Source organism: Ruditapes philippinarum, unplaced genomic scaffold (genome assembly GCF_026571515.1).
Source record: "Ruditapes philippinarum isolate M1 unplaced genomic scaffold, ASM2657151v2 ctg430_1_1_1_1, whole genome shotgun sequence".
Lineage (NCBI taxonomy): Eukaryota > Metazoa > Mollusca > Bivalvia > Venerida > Veneridae > Ruditapes > Ruditapes philippinarum.
The window spans coordinates 192,775-211,614 of NW_026856399.1; the positions used below are offsets into that span (position 1 = coordinate 192,775).

Consider the following 18,840-nt stretch of genomic DNA (forward strand, 5'->3'; position numbering starts at 1 on the left):
ATGTCAGTACTTAATGGGAGTGCTTGAAAATCACACTGAGCACTGACTGTAGATGGCAAAAATGATGCATCAGCTCCTGGCAGTTTGATCAATCTGGGATGTTATATTAATGATCCTTGAAAATCGTTCAGCACAATAACATTGCTGTGTTGCATAGTTTTAGTTTCTTCTTTTTGACTTTTTTTTCTAGTATTCCTTCGTGAATACTGAATATCACCCTTAAGGATGTGTTGCCTGACTTAAGATTTCTCCTTTGGTGGCTTTTATCTGATATTAAGACTTCATAACCTTAATTTAAAAATTTCAATTATTAAGTTCAACATAATTTTCATATTTAGGCTAAAGGCAATATGTTTACTTGGGTCGATATATACTGTTTTTGATGGAGTGGCGCAATTGTTACATTGAAGATCCCTTGATTACCGTCTTATGAACTTGTCTACGGATGTTTAAAATTTTAAGTTTCACTTTAATAATTTTACTACATTTATGTTTAAATACTGAATTTTGCTTGGAGGACGTTGTTAGAAGCTTGCATATATCACTGCTGTTCAAAAAATAAAGCATAATAGAACCGAGCGTAATTGTGCCATATTATGTATTCTTAAAGTTTTCCGTTTTTCATTCTATTTGCTTGAACGATTTTGAGCATATTTATTCTAAACAATGCTAGTCTGGCATAAGTTACAGGTGTGAATAGGGAAAAAATACAATTCCTAAAGAACTTCCAATAAACAGTAAAATTGAAAATGTTGCAAAATTGGTTTATTGAGCCTGTTCATGGATGGTACTGGATAGTGCAAACTACCGTCCACAACCCCAAGCACCTCCTCAAGGATAATTCAACCTTTAGCATGAAATAGTAAAATTTGAATTTTGAAACATTTGCAGATGTGTTAATACGGAGGTCATCATGGAAAGCTCAATTTGACTTTTTTCAGCCAGTACATCAAAAGTGGCGTATGATCTCACAATTATCAGGATGTGTTAATGAGAAAACGATGGGCGAAACATAAATTTGGTGTTCTATAACAAATGTTTTGGTCTTATCTCGGCTTTCGATCCAACTTACCGGATTTCCTGGATAATTATGTAGAAATATCTGAGCAAGTGACCCCTGTTTACCTCACATGATATTTGAATAAGCGATGAGAGATTTATTTTCAAAGAGAAATTTACTTTGTCGGAGGATGAAGCAAGTGACTCCTTGATTTCTTATCTAATGCTCTCTCATTGAGCTAGGCAGGCATACTACAGATGGACATAACGACTGACTTAATTATATGGCATTTAATAATTTAACCTTCTTTTGTTGTTGTTATCATGCCCTAAATCTATCTATGAAAACTGTACTTGCATATTACCTGCATAGCAAGAAACCTAAGCTCTCAGATTATATTGTATACATTTGGAAACATTGTCATATTTATAGTAAAGTTTACATCTCGTACAATATGAAATGAAGTGGTTGAAAAGGAAAATCAAATAATAACCTGACATGATGAATTTTTATTGATGAAGAATTTATACCCGGAAAATTTTGGAAGAAGAAGAAAAAAGATGATGATGATTTTATGGGGATCCATTTTTAAAAAGCAGCATTTTTTCGCCCTAAATTTTCCCTAAACTAAACAAAGAATTTTCAAATTTATGTACAAATTTATGAAAAATTTTACAATTTTGACTTAAACCCTTTTAGCCAAAGAAATTTTAAATTTTTTCTTGTTTTGACCTTAAAAAGCCCAACCCCATCTTTTTCAAATCAAAAATTGTTGACCCGAAAAAGGGATTAAAAGCATGAAATTTAAAAATTTTAAAAAGGGGAAATTTTAGCAAACCAAACTTGTTTTGGCGGTTTATTTCAAAATTTAGATCCCCAAAGTAAAAAAAAATTTTGCATAATTTTTAAAAAATTATCTATTTAATGACCCCGTGTCGTTTGGGGAAAAAACCCAAAGCCTCTATTAAAACAATATTTTGGGAAAATGGAAGTACAAGAGTGACTTGAATTTTGAATGTCATACATCGATATAATGCAAAAAACATTTTTATTATGCTCCCCGAAAAATTTCGGGGGAGCATATAGTCGGTGCCTTGTCCGTCTGTCCGCCCGTCCGTCTGTCCGTCCGTCCGTACGTACGTCCGTCCGTCCGTCTGTTGTCTTGTCCGGAGCATAACTTGAAAACCCTTGGAGATAATTTGTTGAAACTTCATATAGTGGTAGAGGGCATTGAGGGGGAGTGCAGTGTCAAAGAACCATAACTCTATTTTGCCTGGTGTTTGAATTATCTCTCCTTATAGAAAAATCTTGTCCAGGACATAGCTGTGAAAGAGATATCAACATGAAACTTTGTAAGTAGATACATCTCAATAGGTAGATGTGCAGTGCATAAGAAACATAACTCTGCCTTGCCTAATTCTGGAGTTATTGCCCTTTGTTTATTTTTACTTTTTGAAGTTGTCCGGGACATAACTCGGAAATCATAAGAGATATCATCAAGAAACTTTGTAGGTTTATAGATCACATTGATTAGAAGTGCAGTGCAAAGAACAGTAACTCTGCCTTGCCTAATTTTGGAATTATTGCTCTTTGAATTTTTTCCAGGGACATAACTCTGAAACTACAAGAGGTGTACTTTCCTGTGTCCAAAACCTATTCGGGGAGCATCACCCGGTTCCAACCGGGCTCTTGTTAATTTATTTCAAAAATCCATCCAGGAATGACATAATTATTGACTTGACATGACCATCAGTGCACAAGTTATGTATGCAAAATATGCAAAAGTATGGACCACACTCAAAGTAAGGAATATGGAAGAAGGGATGGCACTGTACAAATATTAATTCCTCTCAATTTTTTGTAGGGGGAAGGGCATTTAAAATGCCTGCTTTTTATTTTAAGTATTGAAATTGACTTTTTCTTTTGTGCAGAAATTGTGTTTTAAATTTAATTGATATGTCCATTAAGGCTTAACTACCTTTTGCTATCCACTATTGCAAATTTTCTATGACTGTGATTTTATTCAGTATGATATTTGCACAACATTCATTAATAAATGCTCCTTTCATCAATAACAATAACCATTTCTCTTTTCTTTCATGTTAGATAATATAGTGGTCAAAGTTAAAATGATTCTGATAATGTGTCAACCAAAACTAAAGTTTATATTAAAATGTAATGAGATCGAATATCCATTTTACAAATTTTGCTGAAAGAACATTATAAAAAATCTCTTCAAATAAGTATCTATCCATACAATATTTTTGTTTTCAAAACATATAAAATGCCATCACATAATTGTTGGACATATATTATAGAACAAAAGAAGCAAGTTTATTATATTTAATGGTTTAGGTGTTATTTTCCCCACCGAGTTTTAAAACTCTAAGATATATGATAAGTTAACTACTTTTAATGACTCAAGCTATGTCAAGCTATAATCAACTGATAAAAGATAGACAACTATGACATAATTTTATTCTACAATACATTGTATATCTTAACCCATTACTTCATGAGCATTTTGTGAAAAATGGCTGTTTTCATTGAAAAGTCTCCCGTTACAAGTTCAAATTGCTATAATACAATAAAATATGCTTCAACACTAATCAAACTTGGCACAAATGTTAACTGGACCATTGCCCTTGCAACAACATGCTCAGGCTTAAATTTTCTGTTACCATGGCAACGAGGGGACATCTCAAAATTGCCAAAAATCACTATTTTGCGTTGATTTTTTCCATCAAAATTGATTTCAAAGTGCTGTAACTTTTCAATGGATTTAGATAGAGTCAAATGCTTTTCAGCGTTGGTTACACGTTACCTTATGATCAATCTGGGGTCATTTACAGCCTCTCACAAGTCCAAAATTTTCTTGGCGATGAGGGGGACTCCGCCCCCCTTCAAACCCCCCAAACAGAAGGGGGCACATCCCCCTTCTGGCAACCCCCTGATGTATCTTTTGGTTGGGGGGCCGCGCCGAAAAAGAGGTCACTTTTTTTAACAACATTTCGCAAACAAAAACAAGTGTTTGGGGCCTAAATAAGGCATTTTTTCATCATTTGAGACAACAAAAAAGGGGGGGGTGATAAAGGCGTTAAAAGGCGTGTATATGAAGTAATGGGTTAAGGCAACAAAATCTCAAACATGTGTTTCGGTACCATTTTTGTGATAATTTTAAATTGTGATGACATGATGTTTCTTTCTTTTTTAATGTAATACAATCTTTCTATTTCTTATCACAAAATTCAATTACATGATAAATACACTAAAATTGTAAAGTAAAGGCAAGTTTTAGAAGCTTAATAATTTTGAACTTTTTTCCCCTCTTTCTTTCCCGGTTATTTTACCCCATCCACTTTTGAAGCTGTACTCATCTGTGATAAATGATCAGGTAATGAAGTTTTATGCTTTACTTAATAAATCAAGAAATGTTCAAATGACAAATAACATACAATTTAAACACAATATCCTTTACATTAAACTGAAATTATAATGTAAAGGCATGTTTTGGGAACATTGTAATTTTAAATATTTTTTCGGTAATTTTACCCCACCCACTTTTAAAGCTCTACTCTTACATGATTAAGACTCAGATAATGATTTTTTATGCTTAACTTGTCTAGTTGTGTTAAATTGATAAAGTACACACAATTTCAATGCAATTCCATTTATATTGTGTTAATACGGAAAAACGAAAGTCATCATATTATCAAAAAATGCTATTTTTTTACCACATTTTAGGTAAATTGATAGTGATATTTTTAAAGTTTGCCATATAATTGTCATTTTTGCTTGATTGAATCATAAAGTAGCCATATTTTACCTGATATTGTGCAATTAAAACTACATTGTACAAAATCCGTATGTAAAAAAATCAAGAAACAAAAGTTTTATGGTATTTTGTAATTTTTGGCGGCCATCTTGAATTTTCATATTTTTGCCCCGGCTGCGTAACTTAAGAAATGGGTTTTTAGAAGCTACAAACAATATACTTTATAATGGCAACGTTTCTTTTGGTGATACGGTAAATTGCAATAAAACCCCGCCATCTCTTGGACTATTATTATTTACTTACGTGTTTTGTGTGTTCCTTTTAGAACGCGTCTATTTTTGTTTACATGTCTTTAGTAGAAATTTTATAAATTTGTGACTATGAGTCTACATCGTAAACATGGAATATTGTCATGCTTTAAAAACAACAATTTGTGTCATAATTCAATGTTTATGGTCTGACCCAGAGCTCAACACTTTATTGTGTAAAATATCAACTCTTTTCAAACTGTAACCGAAAGTGGTTGGGTGAGGGAGGAACTTAAGTCAAAAGTCTTATTTAATTGATTACATGTGCATATTTAAATATTAGTTAAATTATTATTAGAAAAATGTTCATTTGAAATAAAACATTTTCATGGAAAGTGTTGAAATTCAACAGGTTATCACTTTGTACATTTCGATTTTTTTATATCGGTGCTGGAGGAAGTTATGCTGCTTCCTTAAAAAAAAGCTTAAAAGATGTTTACTGACCCTATAGATAATGCTATTCTATTCATACATTACTAACAAAATAGATTGTCTTAATGTCATTCAGATTCGTGTTGTGAACGACGGTTGCCTTAAATACATTTAGATGCGTGCAGTGAACGACGATTGTCTTAATGTCATTCAGATGCGTGTAGTGAACGACGGATATACATACCTGTGCCATATGTGGATGTATTTAGTGAAAAAGAAGTCTTTTCTTTTTCAACATTTTTTTTAATTCTTTCACTGATATAACTTCTACAGCATTTATTAAGGTCCTTAAAATGTTTTGTTTTAACAAATTATCAACAGATTAATACCATACAGGGAATTACTTTTTCCCCGGTAATAATTATATGTGTAATTAAAGAACTGTTACACAACTTATGACTTTAAACGTTTTCGTATCATACTTTTGTCGTTATATGGTTGAAATAATTTTTTTTTAAAATGTTTCTTGTATGTTTGTATTACCAAAGTCAGAGTAGATATGACAAAGTTAGAGTAGATATAACAACATAGTGCTCAAATAGACTTTATGATTTGGGTAAGAACATTTACAGACATCAATAAATGTTACTTCAAATGAAACATTTCTAAGTTTTATTTCAATTCACACGAATCTGCCCGGTTAAAAGTGAAAATTAAATCCTATTTGTACATCCCACGAAACAGACAATAAGCGGAATAAAAAACAATGAAATTAAATGATATATTCAAAGTACAGATTTATAAAACAATGGTACGAAACAAGCTTTGCCTCTTACTTTCTTTTCTTTTATTTGTATGTATAAACAAACACCCCATGACCCTTACGGGCATCCGCATGAACAAACAAACTTAATCATCTTGCATACTACAATGACTTTATACATCGTTTGTAAACATACATTCTTAAACTGGACGTCGGTGGTTCTACTCAGGTGCCCGTTCGTGCCTGAAATAATGCACGGAAGGACACCTGAGGTCTTCCTCCACCAGTAAAGATGGAACGTCGCCAAATGACCTATACTGTGTCGGTGTGACGTAAACCCCAATTAAAACAAACAAAATATATATTCTTAAACTATTTAGAGGCGTTTTTTTACACGCATTTGAATAGTAAAGGCTATATTACTGCAAAGTTGTTTCTTAAAATTGTGTTGTTCATTTATTGTTTGTTTGTTTTTGTGCCACAGAAGGTGCGATATTCATAAAGAATTACCAGCCTTTTAATCCGCCATTAAATACATTATTTATTTCATCAATTTACTTTCAGTGCAACGGGGTGTCTTAGCGCTATTAAGGTAAAACGATCCGATATAATGTACATGGATAGTGCACATTTTCTGCGTTTTGTTCTTGCCTTATCAAAGGGAAATAATTGCGCAGGATTATAAATTCGTTTTAAATTGATTTGTCCTTTCATTCAGAATATTATGTAGGATACTAGTATTCAAACGACCAATTTAATGATTTCTAATAGCTGTTCACTACAAGGTGACACTACGTGTCATTGTGGTATAGCATAAAGATAGAGCCAAGTTGTTTGTGTTATTTCACAAAATATGTTTGTATGTGTTAACCTGATGCATTTTCAAAATCAATTACAGGTGACTCTCGGTTTCTACCGGGCATTTAACGAAATAAACGAAATTCTAGTTGCTAGGTGCAACTGTCCTGATGTTATCCTCTTTAATAAGATTTTTTTGTCAGTATTGTTTAACCTGATAATCTTCTTACGTTAAGAGTACATGTACTTGGATTATACATTTCAAAATAATTTATGACAATATTTTCACATAAGAGGGTTCAAGTCATAAAGAATGATACTTTACCCGCAAAGATTACGACGTAAGTAACTTTCCATATTTTGCTGAAGATATTCCCTGCTTCCTATCTTTTTGTTATATTTCTTATTTGATTATACATACTAGAACATACATACCCATGGAAGGCATGGGATATATTGTCTTTTTGTAATTTTTTTAATCTGTTCATTACACAGTTTAACCTCTGATCTTTTTCTCAAGATTGCATTCTAATCAGTTCTGTCAATTGGTTTTCCCGATTAGGATCCATGCATTTTATGTAACTTGTGGATCTTACGCGGCCGGAATAGCAAGAAAATGTTAATTTGAATGATTCATGATCACAACCAAAGCCTGCAAAATAACTACATATACAAACATTTACGCCATAATCTATGTTACGTCTTACCATATTATTTGACTGTAACGTCACTTCCGACGTATGTTTTGTTTTTGTTTTGTTTATGGTTCCTTATGTGTTTTGTACACATTGGTAAAAATTGCCCCGCACTTCACTTCAGTGTTGTTATAATTTCGTGTCCTTCGATATCGATGACGGCAGCTCTTTTAAGTGTTGAGAATTTAGTACCGCTCAAGCTGGTGCTAGGGGCGTAAGGGATGTAGCACATGTTCATTATCCATCATGTACAGACTCAAATAACCGAATCTGCAATCATCATGCAATTTTGCTGTTTTTGATGCTTCAAATGGATCACTTTTTACTAGATATTTATTTTAGCTCGCTTAATGTTTCAATTTACGCATGCGAAGATAATCTTGCCTGATATTCAATTGTTTTAAATATTTACATGGTAACATATTTGCACATAAATGCCTCATGGGCTCATGTTAATGACAACGACTTGGTGACATTATTGGCAAACTATTGTTATGCCAATGGCCAGACAGGGGATATCTTCAAATAAAATAATGAATGTATTTTGGAATGGCGACCTAATGGTTAGCCTTACAGATATGTAAATAAAATCTAAATTTGAATATATACCAGTAGCCTATAAGTTATTTGATTTATGATCTTCATTTTCAGGCAATACTGTGTATTACTTTCTTTGAGAGATTCCAAATCCGTAGTGTAACTGGTAGAAAAACCCGTCCTATGGAGACAAAAAGATGGGAGTTGTCACTGCTTAATGTTTAGCACTGTGAATAAAATCTTATTCCGCTGTCTTAAGTACCAACAATCACCTGTTGCCTGCAATTTACTGTAATAGTGTTATGTGATATAAAAATCACTTGATTAGAATTTATGATTATGAAAATGCTCCCGTAATTTTGATTATTATGGAAGTTCCTATGTGACATTTATGTTTCTTGAGAATTCAAATTATATTATTGACAAAACATTACAATTCAAACTTCCAATCTTAAACTGTATTCAACGAGAAAGTATAAATAATCAACATGATCAAGGAAAGAAACATTTTATTCTCACCATCATATAGGAATGTCATCAGATGTACAGTCAGTCTAAAAAGAAAAAAACTGGGAAATACTTTTAATTTTGGTCGTACATACAATACTGGTAAGATTGGAATTATTGACATTTTGATATTCATTCCTACAAGAGAATGGCTATTTAAATCATTCCAAGTTTTAAGAAATCCATGTCAATAGATATCAGACATATAAGAGGCTTAATTTGTAGTAGGAGCTTACTGGTTCATATCATTCTCGGAAGACAAAGATTCTTGCCGAGATACATTTGTGACTGGTACATTGTCCTCCGCACTTACAATTCAAGCACATACAATTACACAAAGACAGTCATATGCCACCTGTACATATATATATATTTATTACCATTCAATAACGGTCTATTCATAATCGATGTAATTCACGTTCTTGTATCCTTCTTGGGGTCCAGTGTTTTTGAAAGGTATTTTGTAGATGCAAATATTTTTCACAAACCTATATGAATATATAAGTAAATTGTCTTAATCGTAAACATTCTGTTAAACGCTTACTTTTAGGAAAACTCTAACGGCCAAGTAATTGTTGAGAACGGATCAAAACACTTATCATGAGATAAAATTCGATCTGAAATTATTTATTAATCAAATTGGCACTTATAAAGAAGTCAACTTAATATATTGTCATGCACATTTTAATTGATAAAAGTCTTCCTTTGCATCAAGTAGGAATTATCCTTTCAAGTATAAAAAAATCATATTCATTCAATAAACGATTTTTAACAACCAGTTATTTAAAGACAAATGTTATCTAAATATTACAAAATAAATGCATGTTTAAAATACGGATAATGACTTGCAATTAGTGTTAGTGCATGTTAATCAATCTCTTCGGAAAGAAGTGCAAGTCTAAACACAATAAAAACTGTATTTAAACAAGTACTCATGGTTTTAGTTATAGACATCAACTGTAGTTTTGTTAAACTGCTTTCGTAAAAATGAATCTTTCTGCTTTATGCTTAGTAACCTAATTGTACTACTGTTCCAACAGCAAATTTTAATGAAGTATCATCAGTTTCCAACTCTAGACTCAAACACAAACTCATATCTAAATGTATTAACTTTCAACAAGTAACTATGTTTTAATTATCGATAGCAATAAATATGTACAGCACTGAGTTCGAAGTTTCACTTTTGTCCTTTTATAAAATATATATTTCTGATTTGTGCTTACAAACTTAAAAAAATCATTGATGTTACAGCAAGTCCACTCGATATAGCAACAGTTTCCCATTCGAGACAATCAATTTGGCGACGTTGAAGCTCATTCTTGTGTTGTAGATATTCAAGTTGTTGTCGGATGTCATCTCTTTTCTTGGAAATGTTTGTGACCTCTGACTTTTGTTTACGAAGCTGTCTTTCTAAGTTATTATTTTGATGTAATAGTTCAGTATTTGTGACTTTGATTTTTGAAATTTCGTCTTGAAGTTCACCATTTTCTTTTGTTAAGTCATTATACCTTACTTGTAAATCCAAAATTGTTGCATTTTTGTTTGCAATTTTTTCTTGCAATTCCCAATTTTCTTTTATTCGTTCATTTACCCTTTCTTCTAAATCTCGTATTTCGGCTTTGTTATTGGAAATTTCTTCTTGCAGTCTATCGTTTTGTATAATTATTTTATTTAATTTTTCTTCTAAATCTCGTATTTTGGCTTTGTTTTCGGTAATTTCCTCTTGCTTTTCTTCTTTTTCAATTATTTGTTTGTTAAGCCTGTCCTCTAATTCTCGAATTTTGGTATTGTTGTCGCCAATGATTGCTTGCAAATCACCATAATCTTTTGACTTTTCCTTTAACTGTTTTTCTAAATTTTCAAGTTCTACACCTTTTGCTTTGATATCGATTTCCATTTTCGTGATTTCGTCCTGTTGGCTATCCCTGATCGACGTCAATTGCTCAATTTTACAGCTTTTGTCATTTACTTGTTTCTCCAGTTCTTCGATTCGCAAATTTTGTGATTTAATGTCATCAAAATGGTTATTTATGAACTCAAGGTCCGATCCTAATTGTTCTGCAAGTTTTAATAATTCTTTCAGCTGTTCTGGATCATTGTCACAAAGACATTGTTCAAATTCATAATAGATAGCTGCCCTTTTAATTCTCATTGCTTTTTGTGCGTCTTCAAACAGGGTCATTGTCATTTCGCTTTCTTTTAACTGAAAAAAATTAAATTTAATAGAGACAAATGTCTTGGTATTTCACTCAAATTTTATAAGAACATTTCTAGACATTTGTCATTTCGAAAAAGGTCAGAGTGGAAATTACTTTCTTGAAATGACAACTGTAATTTTAACCTGAGAGACCCTAAATGGCTGAATAAAGACATATATAATGCGATATACTGTCAATATATGAGTGTTTTAAAAGAAGATTCTTTACGTTTTTACTACATACATAGAAGGAAAATCAATGACCCCGTGGGACGGGGCCAATTTAAAAATAAATAACAAAGCAAATGAAAATATTTTAGCGTCGAAAATTGATGATTCAAATAGCAGAATATGGATTCCGAATAATTCCTTCTATTAATATGTCATCTCCATTTCAAACGCATTTAGTCGTTAATTGATATGTTCTTGATATATAGAAACTCATATTTCAGAAATTATGTACATATGCTTTAGGTCAGCATCATGAACCATAAAAAATGTTGCTGACATGCTTTTGATGAAGTGTACATTCCTAGTTCAATGTCATAGATCTGGGTTTGTTTTATGCAACTATCATAGATTCTTCCGAAAAGGGCGCAAGGACCGAGAAGATGGACTAGCATGAAATCACGGATGGTACAATAAAGACTGGAGAGGTATTAAAGGGAAAAGGGAAGAAAGAACATGTCCTGTAACACATTTTTTATAGTTTTAAATCATAAATATGATGCTCAAATTAAAATTTATCAATAGTGTAGGTTCCAAGAAGAATTATTTATAAATATATCACCGAATTTATAACATTTCATGTAATTAAAGGAAAGTAATAAAATATCTTTTTTTTCTATTATTTTGACGTCAAATTTTACAATAATGAATGCACATATTTTAATTATTACATATAATATGCACAAATATTTGCAGTACATATTTTACTTATTGTTCGCTGTTTGCAAATTGTTTTATTTTGCATAATTATGTACATATATATAATTTCACTTTGTGTGGATTACCACATTGATCAAAACATACATAATCACATTGATCAAAACATACATAATCTTCATTTTTATTAAATAACGCATTTTTCTGTTCTTTATATCAATGGTTACATGATCAAGAATTAAGACCATCTCGGTTATCCACTTTTAAACCACCAGATTTAGTCCAAATTCATTGTTATATTTTTCCCCACTATTAAGATCACTGATTAAAGTCAACACCTGCCTACAAGGCGTCAAAAAACTATTGTTAATGGTGTTATTGTATGAAATAAGGTGACATTTTTAGTGGTTTAATGTTGCTTTCAGCACATTTATTTTGTGAAGAATTTTTTAGTTGATAGGTGAACTCTTTTTTTATAAAATTTTACTATTTCATGTTTGAATGTTGAATTCTGCTTAAGCCGGTGCTAGGGGGCGTGGACGGTAACTTGCACTTTCCAGTACCGTCCATGAACAGGCTCAATCAAACCGAGCCTGCAACATTTTCAATTTTGCCGTGTTGGGCTTTCTTTAGGGATTCTGTATTTATCTATTCTATACATCATATAATTATTAATATTGAAATCAGACCAAAGACAATTCAATATCAAATTTCTTCTGAAAAATATTAACCTCTCATCATATTAAATATTATAACCAACTTTTATATTGCTAAGATACATATTGTTTGTTCATACAAATTGACTAAAATAGACCATGGTCTGTAAGTATGTAAGCAGTAAGAATATTCACATTTAAGACCACCCCGCAATTAAGACCACTTTGGGACCAGTCCTGATGGTGGTCTTTATTGGGGGTTTTCACTTTAAATACTTATATATTTGATATTTTATATATTTTGCGTATATATGAAACATTACCTTAACAATTTTTCCATGACAATCAATGATACTTCGTTTTAAGTCTACATCAATATCCGTGTCATTTAAAGCATCAGAGATAAGGTTCTCCATAGATGTAAAATAGTTTTCCAGGACGTCATTTTCTACCAAATTGTCAGATGAGTGGAAAAGCGCGTTTCTAGCATCTATAACCTGAAATCATTAAGAAAGATGTTAAATCTAAACCGTAGAAAGTAAGTTTAAATTTGTAGCTACATTGCATTGAATTTTATACAGTCATGTTAAATAATATTTTTATAATACTGCATTTCCTAACCAAAAAAGGATATTTTTTCTAGAATTTCTCAAGCCTAGCAAAGCTATAAACATTTGTGTATTTATTATGTTTTACTGAGAATGTAATGTGGGCATTGCATGTTTGTTATATATGTGAAATTTCTGTTACTAACCCCGTCAATGTTTCTTTCTCTAATTGGGTTCATGAATAAATCACACATCTTCATCAATTTAAAAATTGCACTAGGGTCAGTATCATCTTGCCCCTTGTTTTTCTCATTGCCCATTGGCATAAAGATTTTTGCGATGGCCCATTCAGGCGAAAGTGTTTTGGTGTTGTCACTATTTTTCCAATGAATGTCTTTCTGACTTTTGTGTAAGCATATTAGTTTGTCCAATGTGCCCTGACATTCTTTACAATTTCCTTTCCAGTACCATTTTCCATTTTTTAACCCGACAAATTTTGTCAGATTATATCGAAATTCTGATTTTATTTCATCTCGAAAATGTGAAAATTCGTCCGCGGTCAAGTAGGATTGTATGGCGGGATTGTTAAGTGTAGCTGTACCTTGTAAATACATTGAAAATTTTCGGTTGACGTATTTACATACTGCCTTGCTCGTTTGCTCTATTCCCAAAGTACCTTTTACCCAGTTTCTGTATCTCTCCTCTTTGATCAAATCTTTACAGTTTTTCATTGTTAAACTGAAACACGATAACACAGTACAGTAAGGAGATATATTTATTTATTTTACACAACTCAACCATTGGGATATGAAAAAATTTAATTTTGCCATTCATAAGTTGTCCTCAAAATAGATGTATTGTCTGTTTACACTCGTATCAATTAGACTAGGAAATGAATACATTTTGTGTTCAAAACAAACTAGCACTAGATAATAACTTTAAAAAATGCGATATCTTGAAATAGATTGTCAGAAAAGTAGACAAAAATGTTAAGAAAGTGACTTCCATGCATAACATTAAATCAATTAAATGCTTAAATGCAAAAGAAACAAAAGATGTTGTCCTGCCGGGCTCTTTGCCTGTGGTCCTGTGTTGCTGCGTCGTGTGGGATTGTTTTCATTGAGCGACGGCCTTCTGTTTTTTTATATTTGAACTATATAAACAATGAACTTTTTAGAAAATGTAACAGGACACCAAAAAATATCTGAACACCATCTGTTACAGGCCAATAAATCCCAAACAATTGTATTTCTTAGAGCAATCAAGCAAATAACTATTGCTTGTGCAAAGTTTCTATATCAGAGTACAATTTTAACTTATTGAATAAAAATAATAAACAGCGGATGAAAAACTGGAAGCAAATTTTAGAAACTGATCGGAATTAGTTATTTTTTTCAATAATTCTAAAATCTATATACAATACACAGCACAGCACCAGTAACAGATTTGGACAATTTGTCCATTTTCTTTTTATAAAAATAAATGTATGAAGTGAAAAGAATGTAGAAAAGAAAAGACCAGTCGATATTGGTACTTCCAGGACACCTCGTAAGATAGGAACATATATGACAATGCAGGACCTCTGGTGAGAATGTTTGTACAAACAAAATGAATAGATAAAGGCTGATAATGAAGTCAATGATAAGCAGCCGAAGCCAAAACAAAGTGGAAAATGATAGATGCATGACGTTGCAGACAGACATATTTGTACTGGAACATAATCCAGGGATACTTTGATTATATATACAAACATGTGAATGACTGAGCACTTGTGATCTGATATATAGACACAACAAATTAACTAGATTTACAAAATATTATAATAACGATGAAGAACAGTCAAGGCAAAGGCAAAATGGAAAGTAATATACATTCTGTAAAATGATAGTAAACAAAACAAGAATGAAGTAAAACAACTTCAATGATATTTATATTTAAACATTGAATTAACATATTTGCATTAAGTTTGATTTAGTGTAAACAAAAGTTACAAATGTATGTAAATTACTGTGTCCCGTCAAGGCCATCGCGAGACTTTCATAACTCGAAACATCGGAAACACAAAATACCAATGGTGAGGAATCGAAACAACAAAATCCCGATTGTGAAAATTCGATTCATGTATTTCGTGTTTTCCCCTTCGATTTTAGCCATCGAATTCGTTGTTTAGTTAGATCACATTCTTACTTTCGACTTTACACAATATTTTCGACTTTTATCCATCGTCGAAGGTACGGTGATGAAACGTCGAAATAACGAAACCAATAACTATAAAAGGTGAAACGTGAAACATTGTAGGTAGATTAATCTGATTGATTAGAAGTGCAGAAATCTCACTTGGAAAGACGCATGTCCCTTAAAAGAAGTCATGACTCTGCAAATCCAAATTTTAATTAATCTCATTGAATCTTAAGGAATTATTTACAGATTGAACTACAAATATGTCATTAGGACAATGATGACTACACACTTCACAGTTTTGTGAGTCAACTGACAAAATCAGGATAGTATGCCAGAAGGACAGTCAAGTAAAATTTTACATGATCCCCCACTATCGCTAAGGAGTTGGGGGATGAACAACGACATCCATTTTTCTAAAACTGATGTCTAAATTTTCTCAGTAACTAGAATTTGAAACCACAATTTTATACCCTAAAATATTCTTAAAAATTAATAAAAAACAAGCAACATGCACAACAATACCTCTATATACTAAATGAATGCACAAGCAGACCCAAGATGCACAGCAACACAGGCTGAGAAACGTTTTTGCAAATTTGACTCTATATGAAAAACATTTTACACAACACGCGACATATGATGAATTTGCAAATCTTAACTTTGTCAAAGTTACGAATACTGAATAAATACAAAAGAGAACTCCATAGTTTTAGATGCTGATCAAAAGTTTTGTAAAGTTTCATGACTCCAAGTCAAACAATTTTTGGGCTACGCTCGACACAAGTATGCTATTTTTAATTTAACTAAGTCAATGACAATGATTCTACAAATACTGATTACATTCTTAAGCAAAGCTCCAGGTGCACAACTACACATGCTGTCCAACATTCCTGTAAATGTAATTAGCTACCCGGCACAAATAAAAAAATGCAAATCAACAAAATGAAAAGATCAATGCTGATAATATCAATAATACACTGACATAGCAAAAACAATATATGGACATACAGATTTGTACTGGTACATAATCCAGGAATTCGATATACACATACATGTAGAGGACAATAAAGCCCAAATCAACAAACTACATCTAAATATTATGATACTTGAGAGGATGAATAGTCAAAGCGGAAGTAAAATTGAGAGCAAAATACATTCTGAAGTAAAACAACTAAAATGGTATTCTAAGTATTATATTGAACTTACTGAAGAAAATATTTGCATTAAGTTTGAATTAGTGTGAAAACAACAAAAGATTGTCATTACACGTTACAAATATACGTAAACTACGGTGTCCCGTTAGGACCATCGCGATAAACATATAACTTAAAACAACGGAAACAGAAACAAACCGAAGCCGAAAAACACAAAATCCCGTTGATGAAAACTTCATTTAATTTCGTGATTTCCCCATTGATTTTCAACCTTTATCATTATGGTTTCTTTATTTCGTTATATCGAACTTTCACTATCGTACTTCACCTTACTTTTTTACTTTATGCACCGTGGCTTAGTTATTTCGAGTTACCATCATCGTAGTTTCGACATTTTATCATCGTGGTTTCGAATGTTCATTACATAGATTCCTATCTTTTATCTTTACATAAATTATCTTTATATGAATTATTTTGGTGCGCATGTTTAATATGAAGGTGAAAAAACGATGGTGAAAACCCAGAGGAACGCTGGTGAAAACAGGAAATACCGATGACGAATGTCGGAACCACGATTATAAAAAGTCGAATGTACAATGAGGACGACGATGAAAAGTCGATATAACGAAACCAATATGGATTCAAGTCGAAAATGCGGTGATAGAAAGTCAAAAGTACATATGTAAAGATTTGAAATATCGAATCTCGATGGTGAAAGGTTAAAAATTAGATGGGAGAAATTACTAAATTATACTGATGTTAACACCATCACGGTTTCGTTAATCTGACTGTTCACTATCGTGGTTTCGATTTTCATCATTGTTGGGCTCGACTTTTCACCATCGTAGTTTTCATTTTCCTCGTCGTGTTCGACTTTTCACAGTGTGTTTTCGACTTTTCATCATCGTGGTTTTGATTTTAATTATTGTACCTTCAACTTTTCACCATCGTTATTTCGACTTTTCATAATGATCATTAATATATCGTCTTTTTATTGTTTCGAGCACATACAAAGAACACGAAGAAAAGTTAAAAAGTGCTTCGGATATTCGACTGTAATTGAGCACAATGTTGATTTCGTACATTACACACCTCCTCTATTGTTTGTGACAGGTTTTTATTTTGGGGATAGACCTGTTTAAACAAAAGAAAGTGCGTTATGAGGTAAATCTTTTGCACGTGGACAGGTCTGTTCTAGTCAGTCATGAAATACACGTGAAAAATAGACATGCCAATGCCCAGACAAAGACAACATGAAATGCAACTAAAACAAAAAAAAAACATTAAAAGTTGAAATAGCATGTAAATGATTGTCATAATGTTCCTGTCTTACAAAATCGGGATACATTATTTAAACAAGACAATCAATGTTAATTGACTGCACTAAGCAATTCTTCCAGTATCCCATTTCATTCTTTAATATACCTTCCATTACAGACCTATTCACTTTATTATTGACAAATTGCACATTTAGCTTTGTGATTATTATTTTAAAGGGAAAAGCAAATTTAATTGCAAAATACATGTATATATTGTATTTAAGGAGAACGTTGATAAAAGCTTACCTGTATATGCGTTGTGTTAAAAATGATATTTGTGTATTACATCAAATGCTTCGGATCAGCAATTGCTCAAGCCAATTAGGTTTTACGGTGTGTAAGTTGGATATCGACGTCGTACATCGTCCTGTCTGTTTAGGAAAGACCTAGTCACGAATTTCATGAAACACTTCGAGCGCTACGCGCCCTCGGTATCACATGAAATTCGTGACCAGGTCTTTCCTAAACAGGAAGATTTCGTACTCGGTCGATATCCTATACTTATCTGTGACTGTCACACCATTTTACGGCGTCTTTGATGTGCAACATCAACATTCAACTTTTTTCATCGTGTTGTCAATGTTTCGAGTAACGTGTGTCTCGCGATGGCCCTTACAGGACACCGTAGTAGTCTAACATAAAACCCATTTGTAAAACTACCAAAATTTGTTTTTTTTTAAACAAGTTTTCTTTAAACCTATCTCAAAAACGAAACAAAAGTGTGACTTACGTTATCCTTTGCGTTGTTCTACTTTTTTGTTTAGCAATAATACTTTGAAGAAATAAAAAGAAATATTAATGTCCTGGCAATATCATATAGTAGGAATTAAGAATGTTATGTGAAATATCAAGAGTTAAATTGATTTTAAAGAACACGATGAATCATATCATACAGCAAACTCCTCGCAGCGGTTACTTCCCCTGATCAGTACAGTAACCACTGCCACCACAAGTAAATTCGGTCGAATATAGCCGGATATATTTTTTTCACTTTTAATTTTAAAATAGAATACTTTATATCATTTTAGTTTTCTTTCGTAAAATAGTTATGCTTAATGTACAAGAAAGTAAAAAATTATACGTTTAAAAATTATTTTGTAAACATAACGAAAGATATTTTCACTGTGACACCGTATGCATAGTAA

The 18,840-nt window shown here is 32.1% G+C and overlaps 1 protein-coding gene across 1 annotated transcript; it reads right to left on the minus strand.

Annotated features, from left to right (window-relative positions):
- Positions 1-9,423: 9,423 nt before the first annotated feature.
- On the minus strand, positions 9,424-18,591 carry LOC132746378 (uncharacterized protein MCAP_0864-like). Its single transcript, XM_060735499.1, has 4 exons — positions 18,426-18,591; positions 13,248-13,779; positions 12,817-12,990; positions 9,424-10,958 (listed from the first exon to the last, which is right to left on the minus strand). Exons 2-4 carry the CDS (start codon positions 13,770-13,772, stop codon positions 9,975-9,977), a joined length of 1,683 nt encoding a protein of 560 aa, XP_060591482.1. The 5' UTR covers positions 13,773-13,779; positions 18,426-18,591; the 3' UTR covers positions 9,424-9,974.
- Positions 18,592-18,840: the final 249 nt, after the last annotated feature.